This window comes from Schistocerca nitens, chromosome 1 (assembly GCF_023898315.1).
Source record: "Schistocerca nitens isolate TAMUIC-IGC-003100 chromosome 1, iqSchNite1.1, whole genome shotgun sequence".
Taxonomy (NCBI): Eukaryota; Metazoa; Arthropoda; class Insecta; order Orthoptera; family Acrididae; genus Schistocerca; species Schistocerca nitens.
This window is the reverse complement of record NC_064614.1, coordinates 787,152,577-787,167,960: the sequence shown is the minus strand read 5'-3', so window position 1 is coordinate 787,167,960 and position 15,384 is coordinate 787,152,577. Positions and strand designations below refer to the sequence as shown.

The 15,384-nt window shown below is 38.5% G+C and overlaps 1 protein-coding gene across 1 annotated transcript in view; it reads right to left on the bottom strand.

Moving 5' to 3' along the window:
• The window catches only part of LOC126261905 (serine/arginine repetitive matrix protein 2), a 280,569-nt gene extending 266,258 nt beyond the window's left edge, over positions 1-14,311 (bottom strand). Inside the window, exons 1-2 of the mRNA XM_049958577.1 lie at positions 13,997-14,311; positions 11,276-11,529 (exon numbers count right to left, since the gene is read on the bottom strand). Coding sequence (XP_049814534.1) covers positions 11,276-11,514 — 239 coding nt within the window. The 5' untranslated portion in view covers positions 11,515-11,529; positions 13,997-14,311. The remainder of the gene's footprint in view (positions 1-11,275; positions 11,530-13,996) is intronic.
• Positions 14,312-15,384: the final 1,073 nt, after the last annotated feature.

Genomic DNA, 15,384 nt, shown 5'->3' with positions numbered 1-15,384 from the left:
AATGTAATCCAAAGTGCTAAGAGATAATTAAATGAACAAGTGTACAGATGTTTTCACCCAGATGGAGTACCAACACTCACCAAACGTGCAACTGTAGCACAAATTTTTGAAATGCTTGATTGGGAGAAGACAGTCAGCAAGGACGTAAATATCTCATGCCTCTAATATCATATGCACTCACTGCTTGTGATTTTTAGATTTGGTTAAAGCTGATGACATATTGCACACAATGCTGCATTGACATTGAAAACGGCCATTTCCAACATCTACTGCAAAGAGTATTTCCTCTGTCTATTAAATTGGTAGCTTATTTATTGTACAATTAATGATTATTTTCTGGGCCAGTTTTATTTATATTACCCTACATTACAAAAGTAAGATGACCATAATCACTAATGCACGATGCTGGAGATGTCAGTTTGCATATTCCATTTTGGCCAGCACAGAAAGAGGTAGTTGTGGCAGATAAGACACACCAGGCAAAAAATTAGTCACTCCCAGGACACATCATGCAATTGTCATGAAACATAACCTCTAGTCTTGATTATGGCCTCAATTTGGTGAGTCGATAAGTTTCTTTACATATGCCATACCCAGCTGAAGCCGTTCACTGATTAATTATTAGATCCCACAGAACTACCAAATTGCAGGGATGATGATGACTAGCTATGCTACACCCAATTTTCCAAATAATTCCAGGTACTTCCTATGGGGTGATGACTGGGTGATTTAGCAGGTCAGAGGAGGTACTACGAGAGGGAGAGGGTGAATGCCTGTGTGCTTGTCAACAACGAACACACAGGTTCAACCCTGTGACATCTGTTGTCATCTTGGGAGGATGAGATTATGTACAGTATATTCATTATCAAGATGAAAAAGTCATTGTACAAAAAACACCCCCAAAACATCACAGAACTACCTCCGGCCTGAACTAGACCTTTCACACAATGCTGGTTACGCGCTTCATTGGGCCATCAGTGCACTTGACCCACATCACGATTTGAAAAGCGGAAAAATTGTGACACACCACACTATATGTGTCCAGTTATGTACTGTCCAGTTTATTTGTTGTCAGGGCAACTGAAGACATGCAGATTTATGTATTGCTGTGAACAATGGCCTCTTGCAATATACCTGATTCCAAATGTTCACTGCATGCAATCCCCATCACAATTTTTGCTGGGAAAATAGTAAATATTGACTTGCTTTCAGTAACAACATTAATTCTTATTGGGTATGAAACTAATTGTCATTGACAAACCATACACTTTTCTCCAGTGCATGCTGATTATAATCTTTTTATGACCAATATACTTAAGTTGTTTCATAGTTGTAAGTAGCACACCATTTCTTGTAGACTTGTTGGAGAGTCCACACTGATACACCAGCAACTAAGGCAACTTCAAACATGATGTGATCACGGGAACATCCAAACACGGTAGCTACTTTGTCACTTCTCCTTACCCATCTTATTGCACAGAGACAATACAACCAACTGGCACATATGCACCACTTCACTTCCAGGAGTGGGAAGGGAAAGGAGAGGAGGTGGGTAGGTGAGAGTGGGGGGAGAGGGAGTGCCAAGTGACCACCTGGTACCAGTTAAACATCAACTACAGTGGCTCCAGTGCTCCAAAGTGACTGTTATCGAGTTTTAAGGGGGAGGATGGAAGGGAGCACAAACAGTTTGTCCAATGACCCTAGTTCAAAATTATGAATATGTAGAGTATTATCCTGTGCCAAATCCCAAATCGTGAAAACCACTGTCAGTAATCCATTTACTGGATAAAGAAATTAAACTTGATGGCCCATGAGTAAATCAGAAGCTGAGTATGTTTCATGCCAGAGGAATTACTAGAATAAGAATAGCAGGATAATGTGGTGCAGAACAGAACAATACTAAACTCATGACATGACAAAGAGCTCTCTACTCCTCACAGTACTCATCATGAAGCCATCTAGTTACACGCATGCGACTGTCATTGCAAGCCTAAAACTGGGTTAATGTGGACCCTGAGACTGCATAGCTAAATCAAAATACAAATGTCTTCACCAGAAATTGCTATCTACTATATTTACAAAAAATTCTACATGTCACATTCGAAAGCACAATACATTACTTGCTGGAAATTGGCAGCTTATTTACAAAATTACACTTAGAACACTGCTGCCTGTTCACTTTCAAGAAATTATCACCCACTTTTTTGTGTTTTTGTTTTTCATTCACTTTTTTCCTGATTACGGTTTTCATTTTCCAGAAAATCGTACTATCAGTACAGGTAAACAAATTCTGCACAACTTACTCTAATAACAGATCAATGGATTTCAGTGCCTTCAGTGCCTCAATGTCAGTGGTAATAGCTCAATTGCCTTGTATTCACTCTCTTCATCTACAAGTCTTTGTTCGCTATACCTGCACCACTTAGTTGTTCAGACCCCAATTTGCAGGGACTGATTTTTAACCAGGTATGGATGTTTTAATCATCCACTTCTTCACAATAAGACTTTTTTCCCCACAGTACTGGTCAGACAATTAGCAGTATCATATTCCTCACTACTACAGTCTCCAAAACCTCATTCAGTCAAGGGTGTTGCAATTTTCCTCCATGAGCGAGCTATTGTTTTTAACTTCATGTTATCCTAGGCCTTCTGCTGGAACCACAAGCACACTTCTGCATGTAGTTTCATGTAAGTTGAAGTTTTCAGGCACTTGTATTATGATGGCCGGGCATAAGTGTCAGCTTTGGTTGTAAAATTTAACAGTTTTTTTAAAATTTTTCTTTAAGTATCTCATAGTTTTATATGCTGATCCCAGAATCCTAAAAAAGTTTTATTGCAGTTTTGCCTTTTTCCAATTTATCTATAACCTTCAATTTCTCTTCAACCATTAGAATATGTCTGTGTGTACCTGTTATGTTCCTCACACAAGTAAATTGCCTATAACTTCGACAACAGCAGCAGCAATATAGGTTAACAATCAAATCCATGGTGGTATTGAGATCTGAGAGCATGCTTTCATTTTATATCAACACCAAGCACAAGTTGAGAAGGGAACTGTTCCAGAAGAAAACCTAAATCATTTTCCTTTACCATTAGCTTTATGGGAGTACAAAATTATTGATATTTAGCTCCCAGACAAATATATGGGCAGGAAATTGGCTACAGATGTACTACAAGGATAGAATCCCAACATTTACTTGTTATCTAACAATACAACATTACATCACCTGACAAAATTATTTTACAATTATTGTTTCACACTTTACACGAAACAACAATGTACTCATCACCATTAATCTTCTTTTCCTCCTTGAATTTACATTTAGTGGTTTATCTGCCGATACTGTTCTATATGGATCCTTCTGAAAACAGCCTGTTGTCTCAATTACCCCAAATGTCTTCCAAGCTATAATCTCTCTGTCTGAAAATGCTTAAAACCTCCCAAATGTGCATAACTGATTTCGCTCTAGCTACAGTCACCAAGGTACTACCTCCAAAAACAACAGAAAAATCAAAATGATATCCTCTGAATACATTCAGAGCTCCAACAATCTGTTGTTCATCTCCTGCACTAGCAACTTCAAGTGTAATTGCCTTCAACCTCCTGCACACAGAAAAATAAGATCAATGACGTCAATAAAATCACCTCAGCATTGCAGCGATGAGAGGATGGAATTTGCTATGTCTGGCCATACTGTTTTAGGTTTTCCCTGGTTTTCCTAACTCATTTCGGTCAAAAGCCAGGAATATTTCTTCACCAAAACCACAGCCAACCACCTTTCCTATCCTCATGAGAATACACTCATACATTCCATGTGTTTGCATATGTGAGCTACTTATTTTCATTCTATTGTGATGACAAATCCTGTATCATTGTAAGATGATCCTCAGATGAATGAATAATAAATAAATAAAATAAGTACAGATAAATGGTAAAAGTAGGAAAAAATATTTCAAGGACGTCCCACAGTAGTATTTGGGCCCCTATCGTCTTCAGCCCTTCTGGGAAGATGCGACAGAGGTAGAGGTGCAGCATGTCTCCAACAACAAAGACCACTCCGATGAAGCCTTCTGCACACCGTTTGCCTCGATACAACATGTTCAGTGGGTGCTGTGAGCTCACATGCCAGTTGCAGTGAGTACTATGGCGGTAACGTCATGCCAGTCAGTTTTGGTCTCTATAAACTGTATCCAAAAACAACATAACAATTCACATCAACCCAAGTCAGTTTGTGATTGTCCTGCTTCCTTTCTTTCTATGGTGCTCCAAAGCAGAGTGTCTGGTAGGCATATTCTCTGTGCTATCCTGCACTGTCTGTGACTGCGTACACAGTGATTGTGGATGTGTGGCAATCCGGCAAACACTATCTAGTTTCATAGATGCCCTGACGTCATTGTTGGCATGTTTATCTGTTGACAGGAATGCTATCTTCCACGCAGACCACAGTCGTATGGACATCTGGTTGACAGTCAGTATGACTATATCATAGATTAGACACAGGACGGGGAAATAGTGGTTTGTTGCTTTAATTTTGGACACTAGTATATTTTCAAAGCCTAGTGAGTCAAAAGTAACTGCAACATGCTCCAATATACCAACCACTATGAACTACCAAATATAAATTTCAACTACCAACATAAGCCACAAGATCATAAAAAACAACTCCCACATTAATTTCGATATCCAAATTTCTCAGAAAATTACATGCAAGGAAACACACTACACTTCTTACAATAAATAAATGAGCATAAGGAGAGCAATGTGAGAAGTGTTCAATGACTTCGAAAGTAAAATACTGTCAACTGATCTGACTACAAAACCCTAAGAGATTTTGGTTTTACATAAAATCAGGAAGCAGTTCAAAATCCTCTATGTAGTTACTCTGTTACCATACTGACATCAAAATGGAAGATTACTGAGAGACAGTTGAAATGCTGAATTTAGTCTTTCAAAATTGTTTCACTGCAGAAGATTGTGACACGCTCTCTCCTTTCAATCAGCATATGAATATTGAAATGGCATATAGCGTGATAACCAATCAGGGAATAGAAAAGCACCTACAATCACTTATTAGTGGAAAGGTATCCTGGCCCGATTAGATATCTCTAAGACTATACAAAGATTATGCAAAAGAACTTGCTCCCCTTCTAGCAGCACTTTATCGTACATCATCGGGGTCATTGGCTTAGAGCACAAGTTTGGACTGCGTCAAGGATGGGGAAGGAAATTGACCAAGCCCTTCAAACGAACCAGCCCGGCATTTGCCTGGTGCGATTTGGGAGAAGTCACAGGAAACATATATCTGGATGGCTGGACATAGGTTTGAACTGTTGTCCTCCTGAATGTGAGTCCAGTGTATCTTCAAGAAGCGTCGTAGGACAGATGCACATAATTATAGTCCTATACTGTTCACATCAGTCTGTTGTAGAATTGGGGAACATATTTTATGCTTACGAATTATGCCATTTTTAGAGAGTGAAAAAATCTCCTCTATAAAAATCAACACAGATTCCGCAAACAGAGATCATGCAAAACTCAGTTTGCTCTGTATTCATGGCACAGTAGAAAATGGCACTCAGGCTGATTACACGTTTCTTGAGTCCAGGAAAGCATTTGACACTGCCCTGCACTGTTATTTGGCAAAAAAAATATGAGCTTACTGAGTATCGGGCCAGATTTGTCACTGGATTCAAGACTTGCTTGCAGATAGAGCTCAATGAGTCACTCCTAAAGAAGGTAATTTCAGCAGCATCCCCAAGGAAGTACGATAGACTGTTACCGTTTACAATGTACATAAATAAACTAGCAGAAAGCATCAGAAACACTTTAACATGGTTTGCAGATGATGCAGTTGGCTAGAGTTGGGTTGGATTGTTTGAGGGAAGAGACCAAACAGCAAGATCATCGGTCTCATCAGATTAGGGAAGGACGAGGAAGGGATGGCAGGACACAGGATTGAACCGTTGTCATCCCGAATGCGAGTCCAGTGTGCTAACCACTGCGCCACCTCACTCATTAGTTGTCTAGAAGGAATTGCAATGACAGAAGACAGTACTGATTAGCAGCATGACCTACAGAGGATTGATGAACAATGCAGGCTGAACGTAAATGAATGTAACATATTCTGCACACATGGAAAAAACGAAATCCACAACAGTGCAACTACACTAATGATGAAAGATTGCTGAAAACAGTATCTACCATATAACATCTATGAGTAAATATCCAATGTGACATTAAGTGGCATGACCACATAAAACTAATATTAGGAAAAGCATATGCCAGACTGAGATTCACAGGAAGAAACTAAAGGGAATGTAGCTCTCCGACTAAAGAAGTGGCTTAGAAGGTGCTTGCTCAATCCTTTACTGATTACTGTTAATCAATTTAAGATCCTTGCCAGGTAGGACTGATACGAGAGAGAGAGAGAGAGAGAGAGAGAGAGAGAGAGAGAGAGAGGTAGGTTTCTACGAAAAGCAATATGTTTTGTCACAGGATTGCTTAGCCAGTGCAAGAGCATACATCGGTGTTCAAAAAACTCCAGTGGCAGACATTATAAGACAGGCACTGTGCATCAGGGATAGGTTTGCTCCTGAAGCTTCAAAAGAGCATTTTCAGGAATATTCGGTCAACATTTTACTTCCTCCCACATGCAACTTGGAAAATGACCATGATAGGAAAATTCGAGTTAATACAGACATTTACTGACAATCATTCTTTCCATGAGCCATTGGCGAGCGGAACAGGGAAGGAGGATCAGTTAGTGGTACCAGAGGTACCTTCCGCCACACACCGTGCTTGCTGAGTATGATGTAGATGTAATAATCAAGATAATATATAAAAATGTATTTACTGAAAAAGTTAGCTCACAACTCCACCTCCTCCTCCCCCCCCCCCCCCGACCAAAAATCCAACACAACCATTACTGAAAATCACTGGAAACACTCCCACATACTCTCACCTTCGCTTGAGAAGCAAGGTCTTTGCTCAATTTCATAAATTCCATGCACTCTGACACTTCAAATATTCTGCCATATAACTGTAGAAATGTAACTGCAGTCGCCATATCGTTGCATATAGCAGCAATCAATAAATGAGTAGGAAATTTCATTGCAAGATCCATACACAGTACCAAATGAAACACGCAAAAAAACTTTCAAACCATTAACAACATAATGAAATAACAATTTCAAAACTAAAACAAACACAAGAGAAAAAAAGCTAATGACATTAAAACAACTCACTGCTAAGGCAACAAAAACAAACTCCCAAAACATTGACTAACGTACAGCACTAAGTCCAATGCCACACTACCATCACTCACAAACAATTTAGAAACATAAACATCATACACTAGAGTGTGACATCACTTACTCCAACACACCTCCTGCAAAAACAATTCATCTCAAACATGTTTCACCTCAATGACATCGCACAACACTACACAGTTATGTCACAGGGTAAAGCACACAGGTGGAATTGGACCCTTCAGTTGATATGTTATCTTGTAAAAACTTCTGCACTTGCTTACATGATAAAATGAGCTACAAATATGAATCCTTAACATACGGATCTCACTACTACTCATCTTAATTTCCTCATTCAAAATGAGAAACAAACAAAGTGGCATACCCTCAACTGCCAAGTACCACACAAGAAGTGTGCTTTATGGTTTTAAAACTATCTCACAAAACTGTGCACTCATTTCCACATATATTCTCTGTTTTCCATCAACTTAACTGAACCTACATATTAGGTGCGTTATGAATACATTCCATATCTAATTTATCACACAGGCATACAACTGTTTCTGAATACACTTTCTGCTGCATATTGCTCTTCTCCAGCTACCATTTTTCCTCAGACTACAACTTTTCCTGTTGGCTTCTGATAAATACATTTCATTCTGTGCTGATAAAGACATGTTTCTCTCTTTGTCATTCTCCCTTTTTTTATCGTACGCCTTCCTCTTCTCTTCAGTTTTAATTAATCTACAGATGTTGTCCTTTCCCAATCTAATAAGCTGCTTGCTACACATTATATAAATCATTCCTGCCATTACTCCATCTTACTCTCCATCTATAAATAAGCTCCATAAAGCACCAAACATTAGGTATTTTATACCAATATCAGCCACATTCTGCCCTGTTCAATTAACACGAGGGAGCAAGAAAAAAGGACTGGCTATATTCAACCATAATATCTAATATCCTATTTTCTTGGCCTCCATGTCAGATATGCAATTGGAGGCAGCAGCCTTCCTCACATACCTGTTCAGTAACTGACCCAACAGGGTTTGTCACTCTCATCTGGGCTATACCAATCTATTATTAATTTTTTTTAATGTCTGTTCTGACTGCTATGTAACAAACACTGCAACTACTGCTGCAGTACATAGTTTGCACTATAGTATTGTGGTGTACTGGACTTTCCCAGAAATCTCAATCACATGTCTATTGTTTATCCTTCCACGGAACACTATTACATATTGACAAAACTACAGAAAAACAGCAGACAAGAAAACCACTGCCAATCTCTACTTTATTATTGTTGTGAGTTAACTGTCTTACCACAACACATAAGGCTTCACCTTCAAGGTTTCATTGACGGCATTCAGAGAGAAGAAGAAAAATATAACAACATTGGACAGGGAATAAAATGAAACTGGCATAAGTGTACGTCACAATTCTTCTTTATGGTTCAAAGCCAATAACAGGTGGCATAGCATACGCAATGGATTTACTGCAAATACACTGCCTGCCAAAAAAAAAAAAAAATAAAGCACCCAGAAAGGGAGGAGGAAATGAGATGAAACTTCCTCAGGCAGAGGGGATACATGATGTTATTTTGGTGATTACAAAATAGAGTCAAATTTAAAAAGAATTTGGCAATATTTTGCTACATCCCCTCTGACCTGGAAGCATACACTGATTCAGTTGGTAAGAGTGTCATAAGGCTGTAGTATCTTCCCATGAGACAAACTGGCCCACAATTGTTGTAAGTGGTCCATCGTATTCTGGATATTAGTACTGAGACCGAGTTGAAATCTGAGCTGGTCCCACACATTCTATTGGAGACAGATCTATGGATCTTGCAGACCAAGCATTGTTGTGCTGGAAAATGGCACCACGGTACTGTTGCACGAGGGGTAACACATGAGAAAGCAAGGTGCCCATGATGTACCACTGTCCCATTAGAGTTGCCTCAATCACTACCAGCCATGACCTGAAGCCATAACCAGTGGCTCCTCACACTGTGACACCAAAAGCAACACTATTGTGCCCCTCCAAAAAATTTGAAGAATGGGGCCTCATCCCAGTTCACCATCAACTTGGCAGTGATATTCATCAAGGATAGTGTCGAACCATAATTCATCACTAAAATGTGTCACTGTTCATCAGCAGTTCATGCTTCACAGTCAAAGTACCACTCCACATGCAGCTACTTGTGTTGTGGTGTTAATAGAAGCTTGAGCATGGTACAGTAATTCCCTGGTTCAGTTGCTGTTAATCTCCAACCAATGATGTGGAATGACATGAAATGTTTCAGAGAGCCCATTACTTGTTCACAGAGGGCAGGCATAGAAGTGAGGGGTTTATGATGATCTTGGTGCACAATGAGGTGATCCTCCCCCCTTGCTGTGGTCGGACATGGTCAACAGCAACCTTGATGAGGAGAACGCCTGCCCACATATTCCCATACAGTCCAACAATGGGCCACAGTCACATCTGAATCCCCCACAAATCTAGAGACAGCACATTTGACCGGCCGGCCAAATGGAAACTCATAATGAGCCACCTTTCAAAGTCTTTCAAGTCCTGATAATGCTGTCTCAGATGAGTATGTGACACCTCCGTGTTCCTCCCAGTGATCACTCAATATCTGAACGTGTTCACATCCCCTTATATACCCCACCACACCTGGCAACAACAACAACAACAAACAGAAACATCACTAATGCACTCTTGTAGTCATTCTACCTGTCACATATATTTGCAACTCTTTAATCATTTACATACATTGTATGGACATTTGCAAAGATACACTGGAATTCGACCATGTCTTCTAAGTGATCACTCTTCTGTCAGGCCGTGTAAATTTAATATTTACACCTACATTTTGTTTTGAGATTAAAAGACATTCAGAAAAAACAGTAATTAGCTGTGGTTACTTAAAAGGATGATGCATTATCTGTGACGGTTTGGTTACTACTGTCTATCCTACTGATCTTGGTGGCTTGGCAGCTGAAGTGTCATAACAGTAACGAAAAACTATAGGATTCAAATTTCAGCTGTTTATTCTCTTCTGATATACTTGTAACTGTTACCAAGATGTTCTGTCGCTCATTTAACTTAAACCACTATAATTCATAGCACGAAAGCAAGAGAATTTGGCCTATATACTTGTGACAGCCACTGTCTGCAAAATTTATATCTCCTAATCTGCAGTTCAACTGCTAAAAATATACTGATACACTAAATAATGATAATAATAATAAACAGCTTTCTGGTCAAATCTGTTAAAAATAGGGCCAAATTTTTGTTTAAGTTCATTCCCTGAATAGTTCTCACAACATAAAGAGCTGTTCCAGCATTTGCACCAGCCGAAACTATTAAGACAGGAGTAAGGAAAATAAAAAAAAAGAATATGAATTACGACAAAAATTTACGTACTTCATCAGTTTTGCAATCAGTTAGGTTTTTTCCACACCTACATGAATTGAAATCGAAAGCATTATATAAAAGGTTGCATCTTGAACCTTAGCAGTGTTGGTCTTCTGAGCACTCATTTCAGAATATACAAACATTATTATGAATTAACTGGATTTCACTCCATGTATTAGGGGAAAAGTGCTGTCACATAACTGTATATTTTTAGTTTTCATTTTAATATCTGCAAAAACCTATGTATTGTTATGTCATATTATAATTATGAATGTGTGATGGAATGACAATGGTGTCCATGATATGACTGTAAAGAACAACATGGTACACAGAAGGAATTGTCTACATCTACACGGTTACTCTGCAATTCACACTTAAGTGCCTGGTACTTGTATATGCTATATTTCTGTCAACTGGTTTATACACTGATAGGGACTGGATGCAAACTCACATGCAGTGGGTAATGGTAACTGTTAGTTATGAATTAGTTAAGCAACTACATTTGTTATTCATTGATTTTACTTGTTATTACAAACTACACATGAAAAACAATTTATTATAAAAGTATACAACCCTAATTCAAAAAGAAAAATTTTATTTTTAACCATACCCTTGATCTTCAAGAATTTCTTCCAGTTCCATGCATTTGATCTCGACTTTCCTCTTCCTTTCATGATCCAATATTTCTCTGTTTGGTTGCCTGTTACTTGTCGATTCTAATTTCTCCAGTTCTTCTTCAGTCTTGTACGTCACTTTATCCTTCGTTTTACGTACAAATGCCCAGTTTCTCTGAACATAGCCATTAGTTCCCGAGCCTCTGGCAGTCGGTAAACCAATTCCGTTATACATGGTGTATTAGAGTATCTGCCAACAAAGGAACTTATTTATTGACCACCAAGAAAAAAATACAGAATGTACTAAATGAAATTTTGTGGATTATAGATATGAGGATGGGGACACGCAATTACACATAGCCCCTGAAAATGCAGCTATTCTGGTTATGTAGACTGAAAGGGACATGATTAGTCAGTCACAGGAGAGAGAGAGAGAGAGAGAGAGAGAGAGAGAGAGAGAATACTGGAGGTGATAAATAATTCTCTTTGGCATTAGGTAACAGTGATATTTATTACAAAACATCAAAGAAGTTTTTGCAAGAGAGTTTACTGGAAAAAGCAGCTCTGATTGTGACCCCCCATCAAACACGTTACCAATTATACTTGCCCATATGAAGTCATATAAAAGGTCAACCGAATCAACTACAGAAAGGCTGAATTTCTGTATTACTCCCCTTAATTTTCCCCCGAGTTCAAATGGCCAAAAATTTGTAATTTGTTAATTACTCTCACATGCCTAACAAATCACTTCCTCACCTAAATTTCAGATTCGCATATGTGGGTTTCACTTAAATCATCCAGCTGAAACATTGAGATTGATCTTTTGCAGTACCAAAGACAAAATGTTTTCAAAAAGCTTACCAAAATTAATAAAGGCTTCCATCTTCCAGAAACTAAGCTCTAAGCGTACCCAACTGGACAGCAGCACAAATTAGCACTAGGTTTAGTGTTCCATCCTGCCTGGATGTGGCTTTCAGGTGGCTTCCTATATTCACCTAGGTCAGTGGTTCCCTAATTTTCTTAGACCATTACCCCCGAGTGCTATCAGATCTTAGCTAGTAGCTAAGGTATCCCTCATGGATCGATTCTAGGACCTATTTTGTTTTTGTTCTATGTTGAAAACTGCATACCACAGCTACTTTCAATCAGTTGTAAGGTGTGGTATTATTTTTTGGGGGAAATTCAAGCAATATATTGCGCCTACTAAAGTTACAGAAAAGAATAATAAGGAACATGTGTACTGCCCATCCAAGGACATCATGTCGACCACTATTTGAAAAACAACAGTTATTAACAGTTCCCTTCTTATACATCTATGATATTATCATCTTTCTACACAGCAATTTAGAGTTATCCGAGAAAAACTGTTTCAATCACACATATAACACAAGAAAGAAAGACAATTTTATGCTTCCCACTCATTGCTTAAACCTATATGTGCAATCTCCTCAGTATATGGCAATGAAAATTCATAACAAGCTAAAAGGAAAGAATGTTCTGAGTATGAACCTAGAGACACTGAAAACAAAGCTATATGCTATACTTGTCAAACACTGCTACTATACTGTTGAGGAGTTCATGAAGGATGAACTGAACATTTGAGCAGGATAAATTTACATATAGTCTTGTGTGTAAATATAGCTGTCCTTCAGAAAAAGGAGGAAAGAAAAATAAAAGTTTATATTAATGTTAAAATTCTTTGTACCAATTACGCCTAAGTTGTGTTATCCATTTTTTTGACATGTCTCCTGTACACTAATCATATGATTAGAAATTGTATGTTACGAGACGAATAAAACACTATTCACTATTCACAAACAAAACTAACAATAGCAGACAGTGCGAAATAGCTTTTCAGAGACAGTAACATACACACTATTACGTGGGTAAGTTCACAAGTCTTGTTTCTTATGTGCGGGCCTAAACTGAAGTATGTACAAATGTAGTATTATGCTATTATATTCATGATCTTTCTGCTTGTAGCAGGCAATCTCAATAAAAGATCCACTCAAAGCTGTTGTTTTTTCATATGTAGATGTGCATCAGGATCCTTTATGTGGTGCAGCACGTTATTAGTCCACAATTCTAATCACAATCATTATAACCATACAAACACAATGATTAGTGTTTTCATATTCGGGTGAATACAGAGCAACGCATTGTCGTCACAGAATAGTGAGAGCTTGACGGTGGATATGTAACACTGGACTTTTCTTCTGCACTCAGTTTTCATAGTAATCGACACACAACGACGGTCTGTTAAAGGCGTTACAAACACGGTTGGTAAGGTAAGATAAGGTAAGGTACCATATTAATAGCTAGTACATTATTGAGTATTAATGGATATCTCGAAAAAATCGAAACATTTGTCTCGGAATCCAGCGTAAAAATGCTCTCAATGTAGATGAAATTACGCTTTCTTTAAATACTCCGCGAGTTTTGACGTACGTCACCCACTGTAGCCGAAGCCGTTGTAACAACTACACATATAGAGACTGCAAGTAAGTTATTTACCAGTCTTCAGTTCATATTTTCCTTCGGTTGTTTCCTCATTCTGCTTTGGCACGATAATACACAATCACAGTACGTACCATCTGTAGTGATTCATCCGTAGTACAATGCAGCTGACTTCTCAGACGCACACATACACAGTTACTTATACCTAATATTTATACTTGGAGTGCATTTCTGGAAGAAAGAACATAGTAAGCCCTCACCTGTGTTTTTAGCGAGTTCGAATCTTTCAAAAATATTACGATTCCAAACATACACAACTTCGCACACACGGCGTAAACAACAACTATACCTTCCCACAACAACACAGAGCCATCTTAATACGTAAAACCAATATGTAGTTTACAACACTCTCGGTAACAGCGTTGCAATCGCAGTCACGGAAACACAGAGATACATGATTAACACATGAACATACTAAATCAACTATTTCCGCGTGATCTACAGTAATGTCTACTGTTTCTCAAATATAATGCACATCGATCATGTCTGTAACTTATGGTTAGAAAATCTGAACCTCTGTAAAGAATGAATTGTCTTGCATTTTGAGGGTGGTATGAAATTTCTACATGTCTGTCTTCTGGTTATAACATTTATAATTACTGAAAATAGTTAAAAGTGACAAATTTAGATAATTTTAACGTAGTTTAAGCCCGACTAGTATATGTTATAGCTTCTTACAATGTAACTTGTGGATGTTCACATAGATGGGTGATAAGCTTAATTTGATCTAGCCTTCAGAAAACGAAACGGATGTCATAATTACAGAGGATACCCGCAAATTATTATTGATAGCATATATTTCGTCATGTTAAACGTGGTTTTAATAAGTCAACCTGTGAAGTGTATCTCAGTCTGCAAAGTGCAGCCAAATGATGTGGCTACAATATTTCAGTGATTACTGTGTTTCTCTAGTGTCAAGCATACTGGATACTATTGTGAAGCTGGTATCTGTACAGTTATCATTGGTGATCTTGCAGCTCTCGAAGAATCAAGTTATAATGAAATCTAGACCATTCCCTCCTTCAGGCGTGCCAGAGACAGTCATTATCTGTGTCCTTGGTGGCTCAGGCGCCGGCACGGTAGCTCAGCGTGTTCGGTCAGAGTGTCAGCTGCCCTGTGTAATAAAATGACTGAGTGAATGGATCAAATAAAGAACTTCAGCGGGCTTCCGCCATGAACAACTGCAACGATCTATAACGAACAAAATCAGATACAAAAAAAAGAAGAGAAAAGAGAAAGAAAAAATACAGTTGGATAGAGCATCTGCCATGTAAGCAGGAGGTCCCGGGTGCGAGTCCTGATCGGGGAACACATTTTTCAACTGTCCCATTGATATTTATCAACATCTGTAAGCAGCGAAATGTCTAGCTTTCATTATAACGGGATACTACTGAAATTCGCTGTAACACTGACCCAGACATATTCATAAATTTAGCTGTTTATGAAAGCAGAAAGGCCACTTCACACTAACCACCATGTGAAATCCTTCAACAATGCTTTTCAGGTGACGTCATTTACACCGATTGTCAATGGTCCATCATGTCACTTCACATCAAGGTATCAGCGAAAAAAGTATAGACAGCATAAT